Genomic DNA, 24,106 nt, shown 5'->3' on the forward strand with positions numbered 1-24,106 from the left:
AACTGAATTTTTTTTTAAAAATGAATGTTAGAAAATATATATCTGTAACTGGAAAAAAATTAAATATGAAAAAAATTAAAAATTCTTTGTATAAGGTATGGCTTTCTGGAAAGTAAGGAAAAGATACAATGGGGAATGTGTATAATGTACAAGTAAAAGATAGCAATAATAATCTATTTTTTTAAAATCAACCTACCAAAAAAATGAGAATTTTTCTTGATATTCAATTATTTTTCTTTCTGGTTTTGTTTAATAATCACTCCTCAAATTACAATACTCAATACAACCACATTTATAGTATATACTAATTCCTAAGCATTAAATAGAAATAATGTAGTTTCCTACACTTTTAAAACCAAGAAATAATTAAAACACAAAAGATATACAACCATGAATTTTTTTCTTTCTTCCATTAACCTCTGCTCCCATTCATCTGTTCTTGTTTTGGTTGCATTGTAAATGTTAATCACATGAGCAATATCTTTTAACAATTTTTGGAGAATGTCCTCATTTTTAGCCTTCCTTGTTAGTAACTCTTGAATTGCATTATCATATTCTCCTTTTCTCTTGAAACTGTAAAAAAAAAAAAAAAGATATGAAAGATTCTTACTTTTGATCTCATTTACTAAGCAAAATTATTCAACAGTCTTCAGAGATGAAATGGGAAAAATCACATTTGAGCTCACCAAAGAACCCAAGATAACAAGGTATTCTACTGAAACATAATGCTGAAATTGCCACATACACCACTTTCATACTCTTTCACGGTCTATTCCTACAGATGACTTCTAAATCTACATACCCAGTTCTCTCTGTCCATCTATCTCTGCTTCTCTGTCTCTTATGTCTGTCTCTGTTTGTATCTATCTCTCTCCCGCTTTCTCCTAAATTCCAGGCCCACATTACCAACTACCTGCTGAACATCTCCACCAGCATGTTCTGCAGGCATCCCAAACTTAGTATGTACAAACAGGAATCCATTCTATGTTCTCCTAAAGCAATCTCTCCTCCAAGCTTCTCCATTTCTCTTAACAGCATCACTATTCTTCCAAGCACCTAGGCTCATAATCTCAGAGTTATTCTTGATTCCTCTCTCTGCCATACCTTTCACATTTAGGTATCACTTGTCCAAGATGAATGCAAAAGCTGTATAACTGATTTCATTGCCTCCAGTTTCTCCACGTTCAATCCATTCTTCACACAGCTACCAAATTCATATTCCCAAAGCACAATGTGACCATGTCACCCTCATACTCAAAAGCCTTATTGTCCACAAAATAAAATGAAATGTATCTATGGGATGTTTAAAACCCTCCATATTCTAGTTCCTACCTCCCAGCATGTAACATTTCATCTTTGCACATGACATTTCTACCGGGTTTTGTACAAATATTTTTCCAAATTTGGGATATACTACTCCCTCATCTTTGTCTCAAAGAATCCCTAACTTCCTTCTAAAGTAATTCAGGTGCCACTTCATGTACAAGGTTTTCTCCAAGTCCCCCTACTCACTAGCATTTTATTTCCCTTCAAATTTTATACAGACACACAACTTTTATACACACATAAACAAATTTTACACACACACAGAAATATATATACCTCTTAGATATACCTCTACTTCAAATATTCAGATGGACTCTTTGTGCCTGGGTGGTAGAGCATTCTGAGCTCTTATTGGTCTAGTTATCGCAGTGTGATACATCGTACCTTACTCTAATATAGTGATGTCATTTTGGTTTTCTTTAAGAATTAAGGACAACAACCAACTAAGCAACACTATGGATTAATTTGCATTTCCACCTTAGTAGAATATAAGCTTCAGGGCAAGGACTATTGTCTTTGTATAACAATAAAAAAAAGACAAAAAGTTTTCTTACATAATAACATGTGCTAATATGTTATATCATATTAGCATTATATGTTATATTATTAGCATTATGTGTTGTATTATATTAGCATTGTATATAATATTACCATTTATATGGCGTTTTGAGGTTTACACAGTACTTTACAAAAATCATATCAATTTACACTCAAAGTAACCCTGAGAAGTATTTGCTATTATTATCCCCATTTCACAGGTAAGGAAACTGAGGCAGACAAGGTAAGTAATTTACTCATGGTCACACAGCTAGTAAATGTCTGAGGCTGGATTTGATCATGGGTCTTCCAGATTACAAGTGCAATACTGTGCCTCCCATTGCTATGCACATAGTCAACACATTGTTTAATTTTTTGAACTGATGCAGAATGAACTGAATTTATCTGAATTCATCTTTGCCTTGCTACTGTTCACAATCAGAAAAACATGCAATTTATTATAAGAAAAGGAAGACAGTAGTCAGAGGACCTCTTTGTCACTTCCTATTGGTGTCACTTAATTTCTTTGGGTCTTAATTTTCTCATCTGTAAAACCAGATGAAGGAGGGGAGGTTCTGGGTCAGATAGTCTATAAGCTTCTTTCTAGGTCTAGTTTGATGATCTCATGATCTTACCTATGTGATCCTAGGCATATTAGTTAAACTCTCTCGGTCTCAGTTTCCATATCTGTAAAATGGGGGGATAGACTAGGAGTGTCTAAAACAATACTTCCAAATATATTCCAACCAGATCAAGATGTAATTGGGAAATATTTATTGTTTTTTTAAAAAATATATAATTTATTTTTTAGTTTTCAACATTCACTTCCACAAGAATTTGAATTCAAAATTTTCTCCTCATCTCTCTCCATCCCCACCTGAAGATAGCATGCACCCCATCCACCCCTTCCTCCAGTCTGTTCTCCCTTCTATTAATTGGGAAATATTTATGAAAATGGATAAAAAGTTCAATAAAATAAAGATATGTGGTTTTCCATGTCAAAAATAAAAAATAAAAAAAAAGAAAAAAAAAAAAAAGAAAAGGAAGACAGCAGTTGTGTCCAGTAATTCTGCCTCTATCCCTATCTGAAGCATCCAGTTGTCAGACACCTATGAATGTAAAGCTAGCTTGGACTTTTCAAGAGGTGTTTTTAAACTAACCTTCTTATTTCTGAGATGGCTGTTCAGTCACTAGAGAAGGCTAGAAATGCAAATTAATCCATAGTGTTGCTTCGTTGGTTGTTGTCCTTAATTCTTAAAGAAGACCAAAATGACATCACTATATTAGAGTAAGATATAATGTGTCAGACTGTGATAACTAGACCAATAAGAGCTCAGAATGCTCTACCACCCAGGCACAAATAGTCTATATGAATATTTGAGGTAGAGGTATATCTAAATTTACTTATCTCACATTTTTTTTGAGCTACTGCAATTCTGCTTCACACATAAAGTACAGTGCCATCATTGATGTGGGTGTGCCATGCTGGGCAGTCCTTTGCTAGCATCTCCCATGTCATTCAACTGATTCCCAAGTTCTTCAGAGAGACCCTGAGAGCTTCTTTGTATTGCTACTTCTGACCACCATGGGAGTGCTATCCTTGTATGAGTTCTTCATAAAACTGTCTGTCTGTGTTTGTTTTCTTCATTTTCAAAGAAGACTACAACATCAGAGAAATGATGACATGACTTGCACTTGACTTTGTTTTAAGTGAAGGAGGGCTGTGCAAGGTCACTAACCTTACTTTCTCCTCCTGAGTCATCTGGGTCCAATGACCAGATATTCATCAGGATGACTGGAGATGGCCTGGGACGCTATGGGAGACCTTGGTCTTTCTAGGCTGGCCTTTTCAGATACTCATTTAGAGGGAGGTAAAGCCCATTGAGTGAATAGGCCTCCTTAAGAAGAAGTCATGAAATGGCCCTAAAACATTCTTTTAGGCAAACATCCATTTGGCATTACAACAATGTGCCCAGCCTGTCCGAGTCACACTCTCTGAAGTAAAGTTTAATACTTGGGATTTCAGTTCAAGAAATGACCTCAGTGTCAGTACCTTATCTTACTAGCTGATCTTCAGAATCTTCCTAAGACAATTCAAATAGAAGCAATTCAGTTTTCTGGCATGGTGCTGGTAGGCAGTCCAGCTTTCACAGGCATACAACAATAAGATCAGCATGATAGCTCTGCAAACCTTCAATGCGATGGGCATATTACCTCTTCTCTCCCATATTTTCCTTCTGAGCTACTTCTGGAAATGTGTGCATCAACTTCATTACGAATGTGTACATCCCTGAAAAGTATCCTGCCAAGGTAAGTGAACTTATCCAGAGTGTTCAAAACATCTCCACTGGCTATAACCAATGGTTCCACATGTGGATGGTGTGGTGCCAGCTGATGGAGAAGCTCTGTTTTCTTGGTATGGATTGTCAGGTCAAAATTAATACAACCAGCAGAAACTTGATCTGTACTTTGTTGCATCTCAGCTTCAGAGGTTGTGTTGAGTGCACAATCATCTGTGAACAAAAAAATCATGCAACAATTCTCCCTCTACTTTAGTCTTGACTTGTAACCTTTTAAAGTTAAATAACTTATCATTAGTATAGAAGCTTATTTCAATGCCATATTCATGCTCATTGAAGGTAACTGACAACATTGTTGAAAACATGGTAAAAAGCATGAGAGAAAGCACACAACTTTGCTTCACTCCATTGATGACTGGAAAGGCCCAAGAGCATCATCTATTATCCAGAACCTGAGCAACCGTGTCGTGAAATTGATAAACGATATTGATGAACTTTTCCAGGCAACCAAATTTTGATACAAGCCCTGATGACTGACAATATCAAATGTCTTAATCAGATCAAGGAGTATTGTGTACAGACTTCTGTTTCTCTCCTGGCATTTTTGCTGGAGTTGTCAGGCAGGAAACCCCATATTGATCATGCTTCAGCTCTTTCTGAAGATACACTGGCTCTCAGATTGATGACTGTCTTCTAGGTGAAGGATCAACCTTGAGGAGGTTGATTGAGGAGGACTCTGGCAAGAATCTTGCCAGCAGGGGTGCAGCCAAGATGGTGGAGTAGAAAGACAGACCTACTCTAGCTCTGCTCCCATAACCCATAAAATACCTGTAAAAAATGACTCTAAAAAATTCTCAAGCAGCAGAAGCCACAAAACAACAGACTTAAAGAGATTTCCAACCCAAGATAGCCTAGAAGGTCAACAGGAAAGGTCTATTGTACCAGGCTCAGAGTGGAGTACAGCCAAGCCTTGGCTGTGCAGCACAGCATGGACACAACTAGAGCATGATTCAGGGCATGGAATCACGGGTAGAAGCTGCGGTTCCCAGATTTCTCAACCCATAAATGCCAAAGACAGCTTCAAAAGTCAGTGAGAAAGCTCTTTCACCTGGGTGAGAGGGGAGTGAGGTCTGGTTCTAGCCCTGGCCCCAGAGCAGCAGCAGTCAATTCAGTAGTATCTGTTTTGGGAGCCCTCTGCCTAAAGACCCTAGGGGAATTCAGTGCCCATCTAGGTCTCAGTTCTGAGTGGTGGTCCTGGGGTGAGGAGGAACACTGGCATGGTGGAGCTGGTAGAAGATCTGGAGAGGGAATTTTACTCTCAGGTCCTGGGCAGAAGAGTTCTTGCGGTTGCTCCCAGACCAGAGTTCAGGCCAAGAGACAAAAAAACTTCTCTCCCTTGATTATGCCAACTTGGAGGAACTAAGAACTTACAGGTCCCTAGAGTATATGCTCCACATGACAAAGGACTCAAAAGTAAATAACTGGCTGGAAAAATGCCCCAAAAAGGGAAAAAATAAGACTACAGAAGGTTATTTTCTTGGCAAAAAGGAATTTTCTTCCATTCTTTCAGATGAGGAAGAACAAAGCACACCATCAGAGGAAGATATCAAAATCAAGGCTTCTACATCCAAAATCTCTAAAAAATATATGCAATGGTCTCAGGCCATGGAAGAGCTCAAAAAGGATTTTGAAAATCAAGTAAGAGAAGTGGAGGAAAAATTGGGGAGAGAAATGAGAGCAATGCAAGAAAATCATGAAAAGTGAGTCAAAATCTTGCTAAAGGAGACCCAAAGAAATGCTGAAGAAAATAACACCATTAAAAATAGACTAACCCAAATGGCAAAAGAAGTCCAAAAAGTCAATGAGGAGAAGAATGCTTTAAAAAACAAAATCAGTCAAATGGAAAAGGAGATTCAAAAGTTCACTGAAGAAAACTTCTTCAAAAATTAGAATGGAGGAGATGGAAGGTAATGACCTTATGAGAAACATATAAAACAAAACTAAAAGAAGGAGAAAAGAGAAGACAATTTGAAATATCTCATTGGAAAAACAACTGACCCGGAAGATAGATCGAGGAGAGATAATTTAAAAGTTATCAGTCTACCTGAAAACTATGATAGAAAAAAAAGCCTAGACATCATCTTCCAAATTATTAAGGAAAACTGCCCTGATATTCTAGAACCAGAGGGTAAAATAGAAATGGAAAGAATTCACCATTCACCTCCTGAAAGACATCCCCAAAGGAAAACTCCTAGGAATATTGTAGCCAAATTCCAGAGTTCCCAGGTCAAGGAGCAAATATTACAAGCAGCCAGAAAAAAACAATTCAAGTATTGTGAAAATGTAATCAGGATAACACAAGATTCAGCAACTTCTATACTAAGGGATCAAAGGGTTTGGAATATGATATTCCAGAGGTCAAAGGAAGTAGGATTAAAACCAAGAATCACCTAACCAGCAAAACTGAGTATAATACTTCAGGGAAAATATAGAATTTCAATGAAATAGAGAACTTTCAAGCATTCTTGCTGAAAAGACCAGCGTTGAATAGAAAATTTGACTTTCAAATATAAGAATCAAGAGAAACATGAAAAGGAAAACAGGAAAGAGAAGCCTTAAGGAAATCATTAAAGTTGAACTGTTTACATTCCTACATGGAAAGATGTTATTTGTAACTCATGAGACCTTTTTCCGTATTAAGGCTATTAGAGGGAATATATATATCTAGGGGAGTATGAGTATTGTATGTATGTGCATATTATATATGTGTAAGTATGTATATGTACATGTATGCATGTATATATATGTGTATATGTATGTGTGTGTGTATATATACATTCAAACCAACCAACCAACCATACACACACACACATGCATGCACATAGAGGGCACAGGGTGAGCTGAATATGAAGGGAGAATACTTAAAAAAATGAAATTTACTGCTGAATGGAATTTACTAGGAGTAAGAGAAAGGGAGAGGTAGAATGTAGCAAATCAGCTCACATAAAAGAGGGAATGGAAGAAAGAGCTTTTACAATGGAGGGTAAGGGGGGGACATGAAAGGAAATAATTGAGCCTTACTCTCATGGGAGTTGGCTTAAAGAGGGAATAACACACACTCAATTGGACATGGAAATCTATTTTATCCTGCAAGAAGGTAAGGGAGAAGGGGATAGGAGATGGAAAATAATAGAAGGGACAGCAAATTGTGGAAAGGGATAATCAGAAGCAAACACTATTGTGGGAGGACAAGTTAAGGGAGAGAATGGAATAAATGAAAGGCAGGATTGGACAGAGGGAAATATGGTTAGTCTTTTATAACATAACTATTATGGAAGTGCTTTGCATTGTTATACATGTATGACTGTACATGAAATGTACAAAAAAATGTATATGAATTGCTTGCTTTCTCAATGAGGGTGAGTGGAGAGGGAGGGAGAGAATATGGAACTCACAGCTTTAAGAATGAATGCTAAAAATTGTTTTAGCATGTAATTGAAATTAAGCTATACAGGTAATGGAGTATAGAAATCCATTTTAGCCTACAGAAAAACAGAGGGGAAGGAGGATGGAAGAAGGATGGGTAATAGAAGGGAGGACAAACTAAAGGAAAGGGTGGATGGAGTGCATGCTGTCCTGGCATGGAAGGGTGGGGAGAGATGGAGAGAAAATTTTGAATTCAAATTCTTGCAGAAGTGAATGTTAAGAACTGAAAATAAGTAAATTATATATCAACAACAACAAAAAAAAGAATCTCACTAGCAATGACTAAGAGACAGACTCACCTTGTGACTGTCACCGGACAATCTATTTTCTTTACCTTTATAGAGATAGACAAAGGAGTCATCCTTGAACTCCTGGGGAATAGATTCCTCTTACCATACAACCCAGAAAATTTCAGTCAGCTTTTTTATGAGCAGTGGACCCCCTGTCTTGTAAATCTTGGCTGGAATATAATTAGCACCAGGTGCTTTGTTGTACAAGAGGAATCTAATAGCATTCAAAACCTCTTCTTCATATGGAAATTCTGCTAGAGATTGACATCAACCTGAGATATACCATCAATGGCGTCAGCATTGATTGATGATGATCTGTTGAGAAAACAATCAAAGTGCTCAGCCTATCTCTCTAGGTCATGTCCTTATTATTAATTAATGTGGCTCCATCAGCATGAAGTACTTGAGATACAGCATGGATCTTTGGTCCATAAATATCCTTCAGAGCATCTTAAAAGTGTTTGAGATTGTTGCTATTAATGTAAAACTGAACTTCATCATCCTTCTTACTGAGCCAAGAATCCTGTGTCTTTCTAAATTTCACTTGCACTTTACTTTTGATGGAGTCAAACACTACCTTCTTAGAGATGGATGAACTATCCTGCTGATCAACTTTGTGGAGTTCTCAGTTTTCAATTAGCAGTTTCTTAATTTCCCCATCATTTTCATCAAACCAGTTCTGATGTTTGCAAGTGTACTTATCCAGAAGAGTAAAGGCAGTGCTGTACACTAAATCTCTGAGAGCTGTCCACTCTTTTTTCTGCTCAACTGTTGCCAACTGTGTATTGGCCCAGCTTTCCCATGTTAACAATGAACTGTTCCCACTCAGAGAATCATTCTAATCTGTTGACATTAAGTCTTCTGGTTATCATCTTGCCTTGGGGCCACCACTTTTATTGAACGAGAATATTTAACTTGGAGAGGATAAATCTATGATCAGTCCAGCACTCTGCACCACACATCATCTTTGTCAAGAGACTATTCTGTCTCTCTTTTCTCCTTATAATGACACAGTCTATTAAATGTCAATGTTTTTTGCAAGGGTGCATCTATGAAGGTTTATTGTATTTAGGTAAGTGTTATGTAAGTATTGGTCATAAGATGTACAAATCTTCAGTAGTAAGTAACCATTGCTGTTGCTGTTTCTAACTCCATTCTTCCCAATGGCTCCCTGCCATGTCTAGTAGTCTATGCCTATTCTTGTATAAAGTCACCCAGAATTATAAGTTTGTCCTCTTTTGGCAGACTGATGATGAGGGTCTTCTAGGTCTTCATAAAATTTTCCTTTAATCTCATCAGGATTTATCATGGTGGGCACTAATGATAGTGGCATGGCACTTTCCTGCAAGTGGAAATTGCACTGTCACAAGCCTGTCATTTACTTCTTCTGGTAGACATAGAGACTTTTTTACTAGATTAGTTTTAATTGCAAAACCTACAACAGCTCAATGTTCTGCCCTTCACTGCAGCCACTCCAGAAAAAGGTGTATCCAATAAGCTGGCCATCATTTGCCAACCTTGTTTCATTTGGGGCTGCTATTTGGATGTGATGCCTGTTGAATTCTCTTGCAACAAGAGTTATTCATCTTTCAGGTCTATTCGATTTTTTTTTGTTGTCCATAAGCATGCACACATTCCATATATCAATTGTGAGTAGAATAATCTTAGCAGAAGTTTGTGTACATTGTGTGTGTGTGTATGTGTGTGTGTATGTGTGTGTGTGGTGTTTCAACCACACATGGGATCCCCACCTAAGCAGACCAGGCCGGGATGAAGCAAACAATTTTTAGGACATCTTTTCTAGCCCCTTCCTTACACTGGAAGGTGAACAGTGTAGTGCTTAAAAGGCTACTTGGACATCCAGGGGCTGCCAAATCCCACTGCTGCTTCCAATGAGAAGACAACTCTATGGTCTGGGCCACCTGTGTGCAGGGTTGTGACTCCTAGTGTATTCACACCTGCTGCTTCATCACTTATCTGTTCACCACAGGACTCTGAGAGAGATAAAAATGGCAAAATGGTATGGATGATAGCTTTTGTTTCATGTGTAAATTCTGCCATTCTAAAATAGGGTGATTACTTGGATGGCCTTCCTATAGTGTACTATTCAGCAAAATAATAATGTTTTAAGGTATAGCATATTCCAAGGGATTCAGCGACATGGAAAAGAAAGGAGACCCCTTCTTGGTGAACAATTTTGTTGGGCAGTGATGGTGCTATGTCAGTCAGCAGCACAGATATAACATTACATACAGCATCAATTCATCCTACCCAGGACTCTCTGAAATCATCTCCTTTATCATTTTTCAAAGATTCAGAAATATTTCATATTATATCTACATGCTATGACTTGTCCAGTTATTCTTTAGTTGTCAAAGAGGACATTTAAGGCACTTCCACAATTTCTAGTTCTTTGATTTTCCTTCTTTTTTTTTTGCACCTTTAACCCCTCCCAGCAGGATCGAGTAGTTTATGTTTTTGTTAACTATTCTTTCCCTGATACTACCATTTCTTAAGTTTACCTTTTCTTCTCTCCTCACTTGTTTCCCTAATGGATTTAATGTATTTCTAAACAAAACTATTGTTATATGCATGTGTACCACACCCCTTTTGTCTATTTCATGTAAGGATGAGTTTAATCTGAAGCCCACTTTCCTGATCTCTTCCTCCATGTTCACTTGCATGGAAAAGTAGGTGGTGTAGTGGGTAGAATTCCTAGAGTGGAGGCAGGACGCCTCAATTCACATCTGACTTCAGGCACTTAATAGTTGTGTGAACCTAGGCAAGTCACTTCACTGTTGTTTGCCTCAGTTTTCTCCTCTGTAAAAAGTGGGTTATAATAGGACTTACAAAGCTATTAGGATCAAATGAGATTATAATTACAAAGTGCTTAGCAGAGTGCCTGGTATATAATTAGTGCTACATAAAGTGTTTTGTTGTTGTTCAGTCATTGTCAGTCATGTCCAACTCTCCATGATCCAATTTGGGATTTTCTTAGCAAAGATTCTAGAGTGGTTTGCCACTTCCTTTTCCAGTTCATTTTATATATGGAGAAACTGGGGCAAACAGTGTTAAGTGACTTGACCAGAGTCACATAGCTAGTAAGTGTCTGAGACCAGATTTGAACTCAGGAAGATGAGTCTTCTTGACTCTATGCCTGGCACTCTATTCACAGTGCCACCTAGCTGGCCCCTACATAGAGTCAGCTATTTATTATAAGAATAATTATAAGAAAAATATATGAAAATCCATTTTTTCCCTTTAAATCTCTACTTGTACTGATTATGGTCTTACTCCTGTCTGGAGATCTCTAAACCTTCAATTAATTTTAAATTCTGGTCAGTATTTTCTTCAATTTCCTCATCTCTCTAATTTTAGTTCTTGAAATGAGGTTTTGTGTCAGGGCTAGGCTTTGCACACTGTTACTCTTTTGGGTGGGGAAGTAGGCTTTACTTGGCCTCACCCTGGGTTTCCTGGGATCCTTACTCCACCAACCTCTACCTCCCAGACTAAGGTTTCCATGGATCTTTGGGGTACACAGTTCTAGACCTTTGGAGTAACCTTAAGAGAAAGTTTTAGGGAGCTCTGAGTCCCTAGGTCTAGCCTGGTCTGCTCTGATTGCTTCTGCTACTGCAGCTATGTACCACCTCAGCTTCCAAGGGCCCCCTGAGACAATCTGATTATCCTGGGACATTCTCAGTGGAGTTTTCTCATCTCAGTGGCTCCTGACACAGAGTTTTACAATCTGTTTTGTTTTTAGTTGTGGGAAGAGCATGAAAGGAAGTTCTACTGCTCACATGCTTCTGGTTGACTTGGACAATTCAGGGGTAGGAGAAGTATAGTTTAGTGTAGTTTCTCCTTGTATTTTTAATCATTATTCAGTTTGTGTTCATCCTTTGTTTTTGAAGAGGACTATGATATCAGAGAAATCATGACATGACTCGCACTTGACTTTGTTTTGAGGGGGAGGGGGCTGTGCAAAGTCACCAGCCTCACTTTTTCCTCCTGAGCCATCTGGATCCAGTGAGCAGATATTCATCAGGATGACTGGAGACTGCCAAGGATGCAATAAGAGATTTTGGCCTTTTAGGCTAAGGCCTTTTCAGACACTCACTTTAAGTGACATTCACATTCAGTGAATAGGCCTCTTTAAGAAGAAGAAAGGAAGAAAGGAAGAAAGGAAGGAAGGAAGGAAGGAAGGAAGGAAGGAAGGAAGGAAGGAAGGAAGGAAGGAAGGAAGGAAGGAAGGAAGGAAGGAAGAAAGAAAGAAAGAAAGAAAGAAAGGAAGGAAGGAAGGAAGGAAGGAAGGAAGGAAGGAAGGAAGGAAGGAAGGAAGAAAGGAAGGAAGAAAGAACAAAAGAATGAAAGAAAGAAAGAATAAAAGAATGAAAGAAAGAGAAAGAAAGAGAGACAGAGAAAGAAAGAAAAAGAGAGAAAGAGAGACAGAGAAAGAAAGAGAGAAAGAAAGAGAGAGAAGAAAGAGAGAAAGGAAGAAAGAGAGAAAGAAGGAAAGAGAAAGAAAGAGAGAGAAAGAGAGAAAGAAAGAGAGACACAGGGAGAGAGAAAGAAAGAGAGAAGAAAGAGAGAAAGAAAGAGAGAAAGAAAGAGAGAGAAAGAAAGAGAGAAGAACGAAAGAAAGAAAGGAGAGAGAAAGAAAGAGAAAGAGAGAGAGAAAGGAAAAGAAAAGAAAAGAATTCTAGCCAGAAAACCCTAAGTTAACTGGGCAGCTTCTGACCATCAAAATATACCTTCTTTTGGAGAGGAGAATGAAGGGTAGAGGGAGAGGTTCAGAGAGAGGATGAGATAAGTTATCCAGTTAGCTGGATTCCCATTCAGGCAGCTTGGTCTATTCACAGGTTGTGTTCATCCTTCATTCTCAGAGGACCATGACATCAGAGAAATGATGACATGACTTGCACTTGACTTTGTTTTGAGTGAGGGGAGGCTGTGCAGGTCACCAGCCTCACTTTCTCCTCCAGAGCCATCTGGATCCAGTGACCAGATATTCAACAGGAAGGCTGGAGATGGCTCAAGATGCAGTGATAGCTTGGGCAGGAAACAGGGGGTTACACTCAGGGTAAATGTAAAAGGCTGGAGTAGAATATAATATGCTTCAGCTGAAGTAAAAAAAAAAAAAAAAGCAGGGGTAGAAATCCTAATCTCAGACAAAACAAAATCAAAAATAGATGTAATCAAAAGAGATCAGAAAGGAAACTATATCCTGCTAAAAGGCACCACCATAGACAATGAAGTAATATCATTACTAAACATATATGCACCAAGTGGTATAGCATCCAGATTCTTAGAGGACAATTTAAGGGAATTACAGAAAGAAGCAGAAAGCAAAACTATACTAGTGGGGGACCTCATCCCCCCTTCTCTGAACTTGATAAAATTACCTCAAAATAAATGAGAAAGAAATTAAGGAGGTGAATAGAATTCTGGAAAAGGTAAATATCACAGACCTCTGAATAAAACTGAATGGGGATAGAAATAAAGGTATATACCTTTTTCTCAGCAGTACATAGCACATACACAAAACATGACCATGTACTAGGGCATAAAAAAACCCTCACAATCTAGCACAGAAAGGCAGAAATAGTCAGTGCATCCTTTTCAGATCATGATGCAATAAAAATTATATATAATAAAAGGCCATGGAAAGACAGACCAAAATTTAATTGGAAATTAAATAATCTAAGTCTAAAGAATGAGTTGGTCAAACAACAAATCACAGAAACAATAACTTTATTCAAGAGAATGACAATAATGATGCAACCTACCAAAACTTATGGGATTCAGCAAAAGAAGTTTTTAGGGGAAGTTTTATATCTCTGAATGTTTACATAAATAAAATGGAGAAAGAGGAAATCAATGAATTGGGCATGCAACTGAAAAAGTTAGAAAAAGAACAATTTGAAAATCCCTAATTAAATACCAAATTAGAAATACCAAAAACCAAAGGAGAGATTAATAAAACTGAAATTAAGAAAACTATTGAACTGACAAATAAAACTAAGAGTATGTTTTATGAAAAAACAAATATAATCGATAAGCCTTTGGTCAATTTGATTAGAAAAAGGCAAGAAGAAAACCAAATTATCAGTATCAAAAATGAAGAGGATGAACTCACTTCCAACGAAGAGGAAATTAAAACAATAATTAAAAATTATTTTGCCCAACTCTATGCCCATAAATTTGACAATCTTTGTGAAATGGATGAATATTTACAAAAATATAAATTGCCCAGATTAATAGAAGAGGAAGTAAAATGCTTAAATAACCTCATCTCAGAAAAAGAAAGCCATAAATGAACTCCCTAGGAAAAAATCTCCAGAGCCAAATGCATTTATACGTGAATTCTATCAAACATTTAAAGAACAATTAATTTCAATACTATATAGACTATTTGGGAAAATTGGCAAAGAAGTTCTACCAAATTCCTTTTATAATACAAATATGATAACTGGGAAGAGTCAAAACCACTTTCCCTAATGAATATAGATGTAAAAATTTTAAATAAGATATTAGCAAAAAGATTACAGTAACTTATCATGAGAACAATATACTATTATCAAGTAGGATTTATAGTAGGAATGCAGGGCTGGTTCAATGTTAGGAAAACTATCAGCATTATTAATCATATCAACAACAAAACTAACAGAAACCATATGATTATCTCAAGAGATACAGAAAAACTTTTGATAAAATATACCACCAATTCCTATTGAAAACACTAGAGAGCATAGGAATAAATGGAGCCTTCCTTAAAATAATAAGTAGTATCTACCTAAAATCATCAGCAAGCATTACATGAAATGGGGATAAGCTAGATGCATTTCCATTAAGATCAGGATTGAAACAAGGATGTCTATTATCACCACTGTTATTTAATATGGTACTAGAAATGTTAGCTTTAGCAATAAGAGAAGAAAAAGAAACTGAAGGAATTAGAACAGGCAAAGAAGAAACAAAGCTATCACTCTTTGCAGATAATATGATGGTATATTTAGAGCATCCTCAAGAATCAAGTAAAAAATTACTTGAAATAATAAACAACTTTAGTAAAGATATAGGTTATAAAATAAACCCACATAAATCATCAGCATTTCTATATATAACTAACAAAGCCCAATAGCAAAAGATAGAAAGAAAAAAAAATCACATTTAAAGTTAGACACTATGAAATATTTGGAAATCTACCTGCCAAAACCAACCCAGGGACTACATGAGCACAATTACAAAACATTTTTCATTCAAATAATGTCAGATTTAAATATTTGGAAAAACATCTGTTGGTTGCGGGTAGACAGAGCTAATAAAACGTAAATGATACTTCTACCTAAGTTAATTGACTTATTCAGTGCCATACCAATCAAACTACCAAAAAATTATTTTATTGAACTAGAAAAACATATCAAAATTCATCTGAAAGAACAAAACGTTCAGAATATCAAGGGAATCAATGAAAAGAAATGCTAGGGAAGGCGGAGAAGCCATAGCAAATCTTAAATACCATTATACAGCAGCAATCATCAAAATCACTTGGTATTAGCTAAGAAATACAGGGGTAGACCAGTGAAATAGGTTAGGTATGTAAGATGCTATAGTTAATGACTATACTAGTCTACTATTTGATAAACCCAAGTACCCCCAGCTTCTGCAATAAGAACTCTGTACAAAAACTGCTAGGAAAACTGGAAAATAGTGAGGCAGAAACTGGTCATAGACCAATGCCTGACACTGTATACCAGAATCAAGTGCAAATGGGTACATGATCTAGGTTTAAAGGCTGATACTATAAACAAACTAGGCAAGCAAGGAATAGTTTGTCAGATTTATGGAGAATGGAGGAATTTATGACCAAACAAGAGATAGAAGGCATTATGAAATGCAAAATGGATAATTTTAATTACATTAAATTGAAAACTTTTTGCACAAAGTCAATGGAACCAAGATTAGGAAGGAAACAAAAAACTGGGAAAGAATTTTTACAACTACTTTCTGTGATAAAGGCCTCATTTCTAAAATATATAGAGAACTGAGTCAAATGTATATGAATACAAGTATTTCCCCAATTGATAAATGGTCAATGACTATGAACAGGTAGTTTTCAGAGGAAGAAATTAAAGTTATCTACAGTCATATGAAAAAATACTCTAAATCTATTGATTAGAGAGATGTAAACCAAAACAACACTGAGGTACCACATCACACCTGTCAGATTGGCTAACATGACAAAACAGGAAGATGATAAATGTTGGAGAAGACATGGGAGAGTTGGAACACTAGTACATTGTTGGTGGAGCTGTGAGCTGATCTGACCATTCTGGAGAGCAATTTGGAACTATGCCCAAAGGGCTATAAAAAGTGTACCGCCTTTGACCTAGCATTACCACTTCTAGGGCAGTATCCCAAAGAGATTATCAAAATGGGAAAAGGACTCACATACAAAAATATTTATAGCAGTTCTTTTTGTGGTGGCCAAAAACTAGAAATCAAGGGGATCTCAATTAATTAGGGAATGACTGAACAAGTTATGATATATGAATGTAATGGAATACTATTGTGCTATAAGAAATGATGAACAGGCAGACTTCAGAAATACCTGGAAAGACTTATATGAACTGACTCTGAGCAAATGAGCACAGCCAGGAGAACATTATACATAGTAACAGCCATAGTACACAAGGACTGTTTTTGATAGACTTAGTCTTTTTCAGCAATGCAAAGACCTAAAATATTTCTAAAGGACTCATGATGCAAAATGCCATCACATCCAGAGAAAGAACTATGGAGTTAGAATGCAGAATGAAGTGACTGTTTTCTCCTTGTTATGTTTTGTTTTTCTCATGATTTCTCCCATTCATTTTAATTCTTCTATACAATATGGCTAATGTGAAAATGTGTTTAATAGGAATGTATGTGTAGAACCCACATAAGATTTCATATTGTCTTGGGGAGTGAGAGGAGAGGAAGGGGGAAAGAATTTGGTATTTATGGAAGTGATTGTTGAAAACTGAAAACAAATTAATAAATTTTGGGGGAAAATATTTCATGTGTTTTAACTTATCTTCCCAAACCTTCTCCGCGATACCAATGATGAAAATTCTTAACATTTAGATAGAGATCGCTCTCTGGCTAATTTTGTGTGTATGTGTGTGTGTGTGTGTGTGTGTGTGTGTGTGTGTGTGTGTATGAAAAAAAAGATTCCTGTAAAGCAGATGATCTTTAATACCTGCCTTCTTCATTATAGCTCAGTCATACTTCTGAATTCTCAGAGGCATTCAAGAAAAGGATGCTAGTCCTTCAGAATCTCTCTCCCGAATTTAATATAGTTCCTTCCTTGCATACAAATTACTTAGTGCTTGCCCAACTCTCCCTCACAATAGCTTTCATTAATTCAAAAGGGTATACAGTCCCTAATCAAGAAGTATTCTTATCTAATAAGAATAATTATTTTAAGTGAGATGAATAATATAAAATTTTAAATGATAATAAAAATACAGTAAAATTGTAACTTGATGAGGTTTACCCTCACATTAGTTATGCCTTAAGTTTTATACCCAAATGGATATTTTTTCTTTTGCTGATCAACATGTTCAGAGCTGTAAAATTTCCCATTCCATCCCAAAAGTTTTGATTTATCTCATTGTTGTACTTTTCCTTGAAAAATTTTGATAATATTTATTTATTTTGTTCTTAGGGCCACTTAGACTTTCATTTATATAATTTAGTCTCCATTTAAGTCTAAATCTTTTTTTCAAAAATATCTTTATTGATGATTTTTTTCTAGTCTGATCTGAAATGGATTCTTTAATTTTCTGCCATATTGCATTTGTTTTGAGTTCTTTATGTCGTAGCAGATCTTCAGTTTTTGTATAGGTATCATGAAAACTTGAAAAAACACATATAATCCTTATAATTACCATTCAGTAATCACCAATGCTGGTGGACAGCAATTTCATCCAACTATCCCAAGACACAACAATTTGGCCATTTACTTTGAGAGCAAAATTTCAGTTAGGCATATATGCTCCAAGGATGGAAAAGACAGAAGAAAATGGCCTTATATACATTAACATATTCATAGTAGCAATTTTTATGGAAGGTAAGGCTGCACCAATATCAGCAAAATTACAATGCTAACTAAATTAATTTATGGATTTAGTCCTATACCAACTTACCTCCAAAGGTACAATTTATTATAAATCAGGCAAAAAAGTAACAAAAATTTATTTGGAGGAGCAAAGATCTAGAATCTCAAGAGAAACAGTGAAAAAATTAGGACTGTTCTCATAGCCAAGATAAGAATTGCGCAGCACTGAACTTAAAGATAAGAAGCCTTGGGTTCAAATTCCACCTTGAACATTTAATCATAGACTCTCTTAACTGCAGCTTCAATGAAATAAGGGATTGGATATGATGACAAAAAAGGTCACTTCAAGCTCCTAATCTATGATCCAAAAACAAGCACCAACAACAACCAGCTAACTTTAGCATCCCTGGAAAAACTGTAGTTACAGCTAATTTGTAAAGGAAAAAAGAAGAGATCTTGTACATCCTAATGAAGGGAAATTGTTAAACATTTGTAATAGCATTTCTAAAGATAATTCACACTTCCTATTTAAATAACACCTTAGAGTTTGTAAAATTTGCTCACATAACTCAGTGAGATAGGTGTTACAGGAATTATTTATCCTTATTTTGCAACTGAGGATTTCAGAGATTAAATTACAAATTAATGACTTGTCTTCACACACATACATAGCTAGTAAATATTAGAGGGGGTAGTTGGGGACTCAAATCCAGATATCCTTGCCTCAAATTCATGCACTTAAAAGGAAATTGGATGTCCCACTCTATAATCTAGATCAGAGGTTCCCAAACTTATCTAACCTATTATCTCCTTTTAAAAAATCATCCAGTGCTTCCCCCAAAAATCTATTTTCTTTAACAGTTTTTGAAATTTGTGTCATTTCAAAAAACATATAATTTTTTTAAATGACACATCTTTAATTTAATAACTTGTAAATTTAAGGGGTTTATCTTGCATTGAAATTTTGATGATGCAATATTGCATCATTTAATGGTATAGCATTATATTGTAAACAAGCTATTACATGTGTACATTCCTGTCAGTGCATGCCTCTCTAAACTTCCTGACAAATGCACTTATCTGCCAACACCTGCTTGTTAAGACCTTTCAGTGTACTTGACTACTACTGATCAGTTATAACTTGCATTTTGTGTGTTTATCTGGAAAATGATGTAATCACTATGACTTTAACTCTGTTACACTACAGATGAAAGATGTATGAACAATTTTTCAAAATTTTCTTCTCTTCTTTTCTTATGTTTCCACCACCCCCTTATTTTTATTCCGTGAATTTCATTCAACTATCCCAATTGTCCCCAAACATACTACCATGCCCGATCCTATAAATACCCTCTAAGGCACAGTATTCCCCACTTTGGGAACCTGTGTTTCTAGATTGAGGTTAATCTGTCAAATTCTCACAGTACAGTTGTGTTGTGGTCAGCCCATTGTAATAGTGATTTCTTCCAGTTCTCCCTTTTGATTTCCTTTCAGACTCTCCATCTGGATTTAGCACATTCTGGATAAAAGTTTGGGATTACCTGTCTTTGATTCCCTGGAATGCTTCTTGGTTTTCTGCCACCAGTGCTTTATTGTCATGCATTAGTAAATCTGTTTTCATTAAGACTGTTTCAAGTTCTCTGCGTAGTTTTTGGATTTCACTATCCCAAAATTTTTTCTTAGGAAATAAAAGGAGACCAAAAGGTAAGATATAAACTTCTGCCTTTCCCAGAGCAAAAGATAGACAGAGAATTATTTTTAGCAATAATTAATGAGCATTCACAGATGGAAGGAAACTTACCGCATCCAGATATTCAATCAATGCATTTTCACATTCCTCTTCTAACTTTTTAATTCTCTGGGCATGAAGATCCACTACTTCTTGCAATTCATTTAACTAAATAAAAAAAGTTTTAAAAGTTCATTGTAAAAATATAACAAGGAATAAAAAAAGGTGAAAAAAAATTTTCAGCACAACTCAACAACAGATCAAGTTTGACATCTGTAATGTTTCACATTCATGGTCCTCCACCACTACAAAGGGAAGAGGTCTTAAAAGTCAATTTTTACACTTAAATATTTCAACAGCTTAAAAGTTGTGTGAGGCACAACATATTCAAAAGTCACTCCATGCAGGTAAGAAACTAGGAAAAGGAATGGATTTCTTTTTTGTCTTCAATGCATGCATCTCTAAACTACTACTTATGACATTTTCTCTTCATGAGGATAAACAGACAGAGAAAAATCCATACTGAAGATGGTCTCATTGATCAGTTGTATAAGATGACATCCTTTATAACTAAATCACCAATGTTTACCAAGATAGAATTTTTAGTACATAATTAAAATATATGAAGCAAAGCAGAATGTTCTGAAATAGCAAATTTAAAATACCACTCCATTAAGGAAAGCCAATTGGCAAAGAGAAATCTTAAAAACACTTCCTGAAGTAAAATTAATTTAGAAAAGGTCATCTAGCATAATTCACTAATTTCTTGGAGCAGGAAAAGAGTTCCAATGAGGTAAAGTGATTTACTCCAGGTGTGATCATTTTCTCACAATCATACCTAGAATAAGTAGTAGAGGTGGGATTGCAACCTTCTGATCCCAAATCCTGCACAATTACTTCTGTTCTGGCCAGAAACTTTGAGGGTCTTCCCATCCCAGATCAATTCTTTTATGAAGGAAAACTAGGTCATATTTTGCCTCAATTCTTACCTACCCTTTAATTACTGAATGGGTGTTGCCTTAGTTAAACAGATCTGGGAAAGACCTTAGCTTAAAAAGGCCAAGGTCTCTCTCACTGCATTCAGGGCCATTGCCAGTCATACTGGACTCCATTGACCAGAGGAGAGAATGAGACTGATAACTTGCACAGCCTTGTCTCACTCAAATCCAAACACTTTCAAGTCACATAACCCTCTTAATATCACTGGTGTTTTTCGAGAATGAAGGATGAATAAAAATCACTTTCCTTTGCTATAACTGTCTCTTAGGTTGTAGAGCCAAGAGAGACTGTAGACATCAACCAGTCCATTTCTCTCAATGTCACAGATGAGAAAGGTGAAGCTTGGTTCCATTAAAAATAATGATAATATTCATAAAATATCTGTGAGCCAATCTATCAAAACACACTTAATACCAGTATGGATATAATTACAAAATGTTACTCATAGAAGTAAAGAACCATTTAAAGTTACCAGAAGAATATTCAGTCCTCATTGACTGAAGTATGCCAAGATTATAAAAGAAAAATATTACAATTAAAAGTAAATTATAGATTTAGTATTAGGTCAATCAAATTACCAAAGGGATACTTTACAGAACCAGTATCAAAATTCATTCTGGAGACATAAAATACCTAGACTATCAAGGGAAAAAGAAATATTAAGTAGGAAAGAAGAGGGAACTGCACTGCCAATCCTCAAACTACACTGTGAAATAGTAATCAGTAAAATTCTTTGGTTGAAAATTTTAAAAGTTTGAAAAAACAGACTAGACAAGAAAGAATAAAAAGTAACTGAAATAAATAACTCAGTCCTCAATAAATGCCAAACATAAACTGGAGAATTCCCTATTTGACAAGAATTACCGAGGAAAATGTTAAAGTCTGGAAGAAACTAGATCTAAACGAAGATTTTATATCAAATATCATATTAAAGAGATGCCAAGGAGTTCATGCACAATATTATACATAGGATCATAGATTAGAGTAGAGGAGTATCTTAAAGGTCATCTAATCTCATCCCCTTCATTTTATAAATGAAAAATCTGTTGGGGAGAATTAAGTGATTTGTCTAAGGTCACTTAGGTAGCAAGTGAAAGACAAAGGATTTGAAACAATGGCTTTTAATTTCAAAGCCAATTTTTTTTCCACAGCACATAACATCCTTAGGGTTTTGATGAACCTTGAGAATGCAAAGCTCCAAAAAAAGTGCTAATTCTTGATAAATTCTAAAAATAAACAAAGCAAATATGTCTACGTCCATTTTGGATAATGACTCTGGAAAAGCATGCTATAGGTATGAGAAGTCTACAACATTATTAACAAAAATTATGTAACAAAACCAACATAAAAGACATTATTAGAAGAATAAAGAATTACATGTATCAAAAATATGAATAAAATACTATTTGAATATATCAACAAAATACAATACTCTTGTGCCATAATAAATAATATAAAACATAGGGAAGTGAACAAAACCAGAAAGACATATAAATAACATTGTAAAAGTCAACAACTTTGAAAAATTTACATTCTTTAACAAATACAGTGTCCAACCATGATTCCAGATGGTGAAGAATGCTATTCTCCTCCTGACAGAGAGGTGAGGAAATCAACATGCAGAATGAGATATGTTTGGTATTTTTTATGTGGCCAGTGTGGGAATTTGTTTTTCTTGACTGAATATTTGCCTTAAGGATTTTCTCTTTTTCTTTTTATTCTTTTATTGTTCAAGAGGAAGGGAGAATTGTGGTTACAAAGAAAAAAGTAAAATGTTTGGACACTAGCCAAGATGGAAGAGGAGAAGGAAGCCGTACAGTGCAGTCTGGCTCCCCTGACAACTCACCCTAAAAAGATCTAATCGGCACCAGAACAAGTATTGATCAGAAATCTAAGGGTAATTAATCATTTTATTAAATATTGCTAGCACATAATTAATGAAATGGTCATTTAGCTGTCTTTTCTAAACCAAAGACCACTCATGAAACCCACTCAACACTTTTATGCTCTTGCTTCGAAGAATGGGTATTTCTGAGGGTAGAAATCAACTCTGATTGGTTAACAAGTAATGAGAGAACTAATATTATAATGAGAGGTGAATTTATTTTAATGAGAGTCTGGGGGACATGACTCTGATCACTCAGTCTTTATCAAAGAGTCTATCAATACCCATACCACCCTGTCTAGGGTTACCTAAACAAAAGGGGGAATCCATTTCCACTCAGACCTGTCTGACTAAAACACAATGGGCCAGAATCCATCAATTTACCTAAACTACAATTTCTTTACCTTTTGATCAGATCTAAGGTTTCCATATCATTATCAGCCCTGTAAATCAAAGTCTTTCTGAATAATTCACAGGGGTTAATTTCTGGATGAAGAAATAGGAAGGGGAAAAAAATATTAGTGCCAATTCAATAATTGGTTATCAATATAAGAAAAAAATAATCATTTCTCTCACCAAAGTGAGTCATCTTTTCAGCACAAAATCACAAATATAACCAAAAGGCAAGCAACCAGAGCAGGAACTATGAAATAGATGTAGTCGAAAATCATAGAATCAGAACTAGATCATAAGGAGAGGATGGCTATCTCTCTGACCCCAAGTGTTTGTGTGTTTGAGATGAAGTTGTCATAAGTATCTATGGCTCAAATCCCAGGTACGTAGGCTTTTAAGAGAAGTTATTTTGGAGGCAGATCCCCTAGGCAGAAGAAGGCTATAGATTCTGGCTCTCTGACTCAGGAGAAGGAATCTCAGAACCAGATCACAGAAGTAAAACAGGGCCACAATGCTGTTATTATGATTCAGCATCAAGACACCTGATAGGACTATACAAAGTCACCAACTATCCTGTCAGGAGTGCACAGAACTTAGCCCTAACATAAAATCACAATCACAATCCCAGAAATAAGACTGAAAGAATGAAAAAACAAGCAAACAAAAAGATGGAGAGCTATTATGACGCCAAGGCTACCCAAGACACAAACTCAGAAAAAAGTGAATAACTAAAAATTTCCAAGAAAAACATGGCTTGGCAACAAGAACATTGGAATGCCTAGAAGAAATAAATTAAGAGCTTCTAAAAAGTTAAAATGATATTTTAAATTAATGATAGTGTTATTAGAAACAATTGTAAGAGAAATGAGCTATGAGTGAGATGGTTATAAAGGGATTTAACAGTTTAGCACAAGCAATACAAAACTTTATCCAAGTAACAGACTCCCTGAAAATTAAAATGGATCAACACAAATTAGTGACTCCATGAGACAACAAAAAATCATAATAAAGTCCAAAGCTTCAAAAATAGAAGAAAATGTCAAATCATATCAAAAACAATTG

General features: G+C 35.8%; 1 protein-coding gene across 2 annotated transcripts in view; it reads right to left on the reverse strand.

Moving 5' to 3' along the window:
* Nucleotides 1-24,106, reverse strand: part of CCDC178 (coiled-coil domain containing 178) — a 622,621-nt gene that overhangs the window by 410,801 nt on the left and 187,714 nt on the right. For both annotated transcript variants that reach the window (XM_072604506.1, XM_072604507.1), the window contains exons 12-14: nt 19,840-19,935; nt 19,580-19,716; nt 390-573 (exon numbers count right to left, since the gene is read on the reverse strand). In XM_072604506.1, the coding sequence (XP_072460607.1) occupies nt 390-573; nt 19,580-19,716; nt 19,840-19,935 (417 nt within the window). The remainder of the gene's footprint in view (nt 1-389; nt 574-19,579; nt 19,717-19,839; nt 19,936-24,106) is intronic.

Source organism: Notamacropus eugenii, chromosome 4 (assembly GCF_028372415.1).
Source record: "Notamacropus eugenii isolate mMacEug1 chromosome 4, mMacEug1.pri_v2, whole genome shotgun sequence".
NCBI lineage: Eukaryota > Metazoa > Chordata > Mammalia > Diprotodontia > Macropodidae > Notamacropus > Notamacropus eugenii.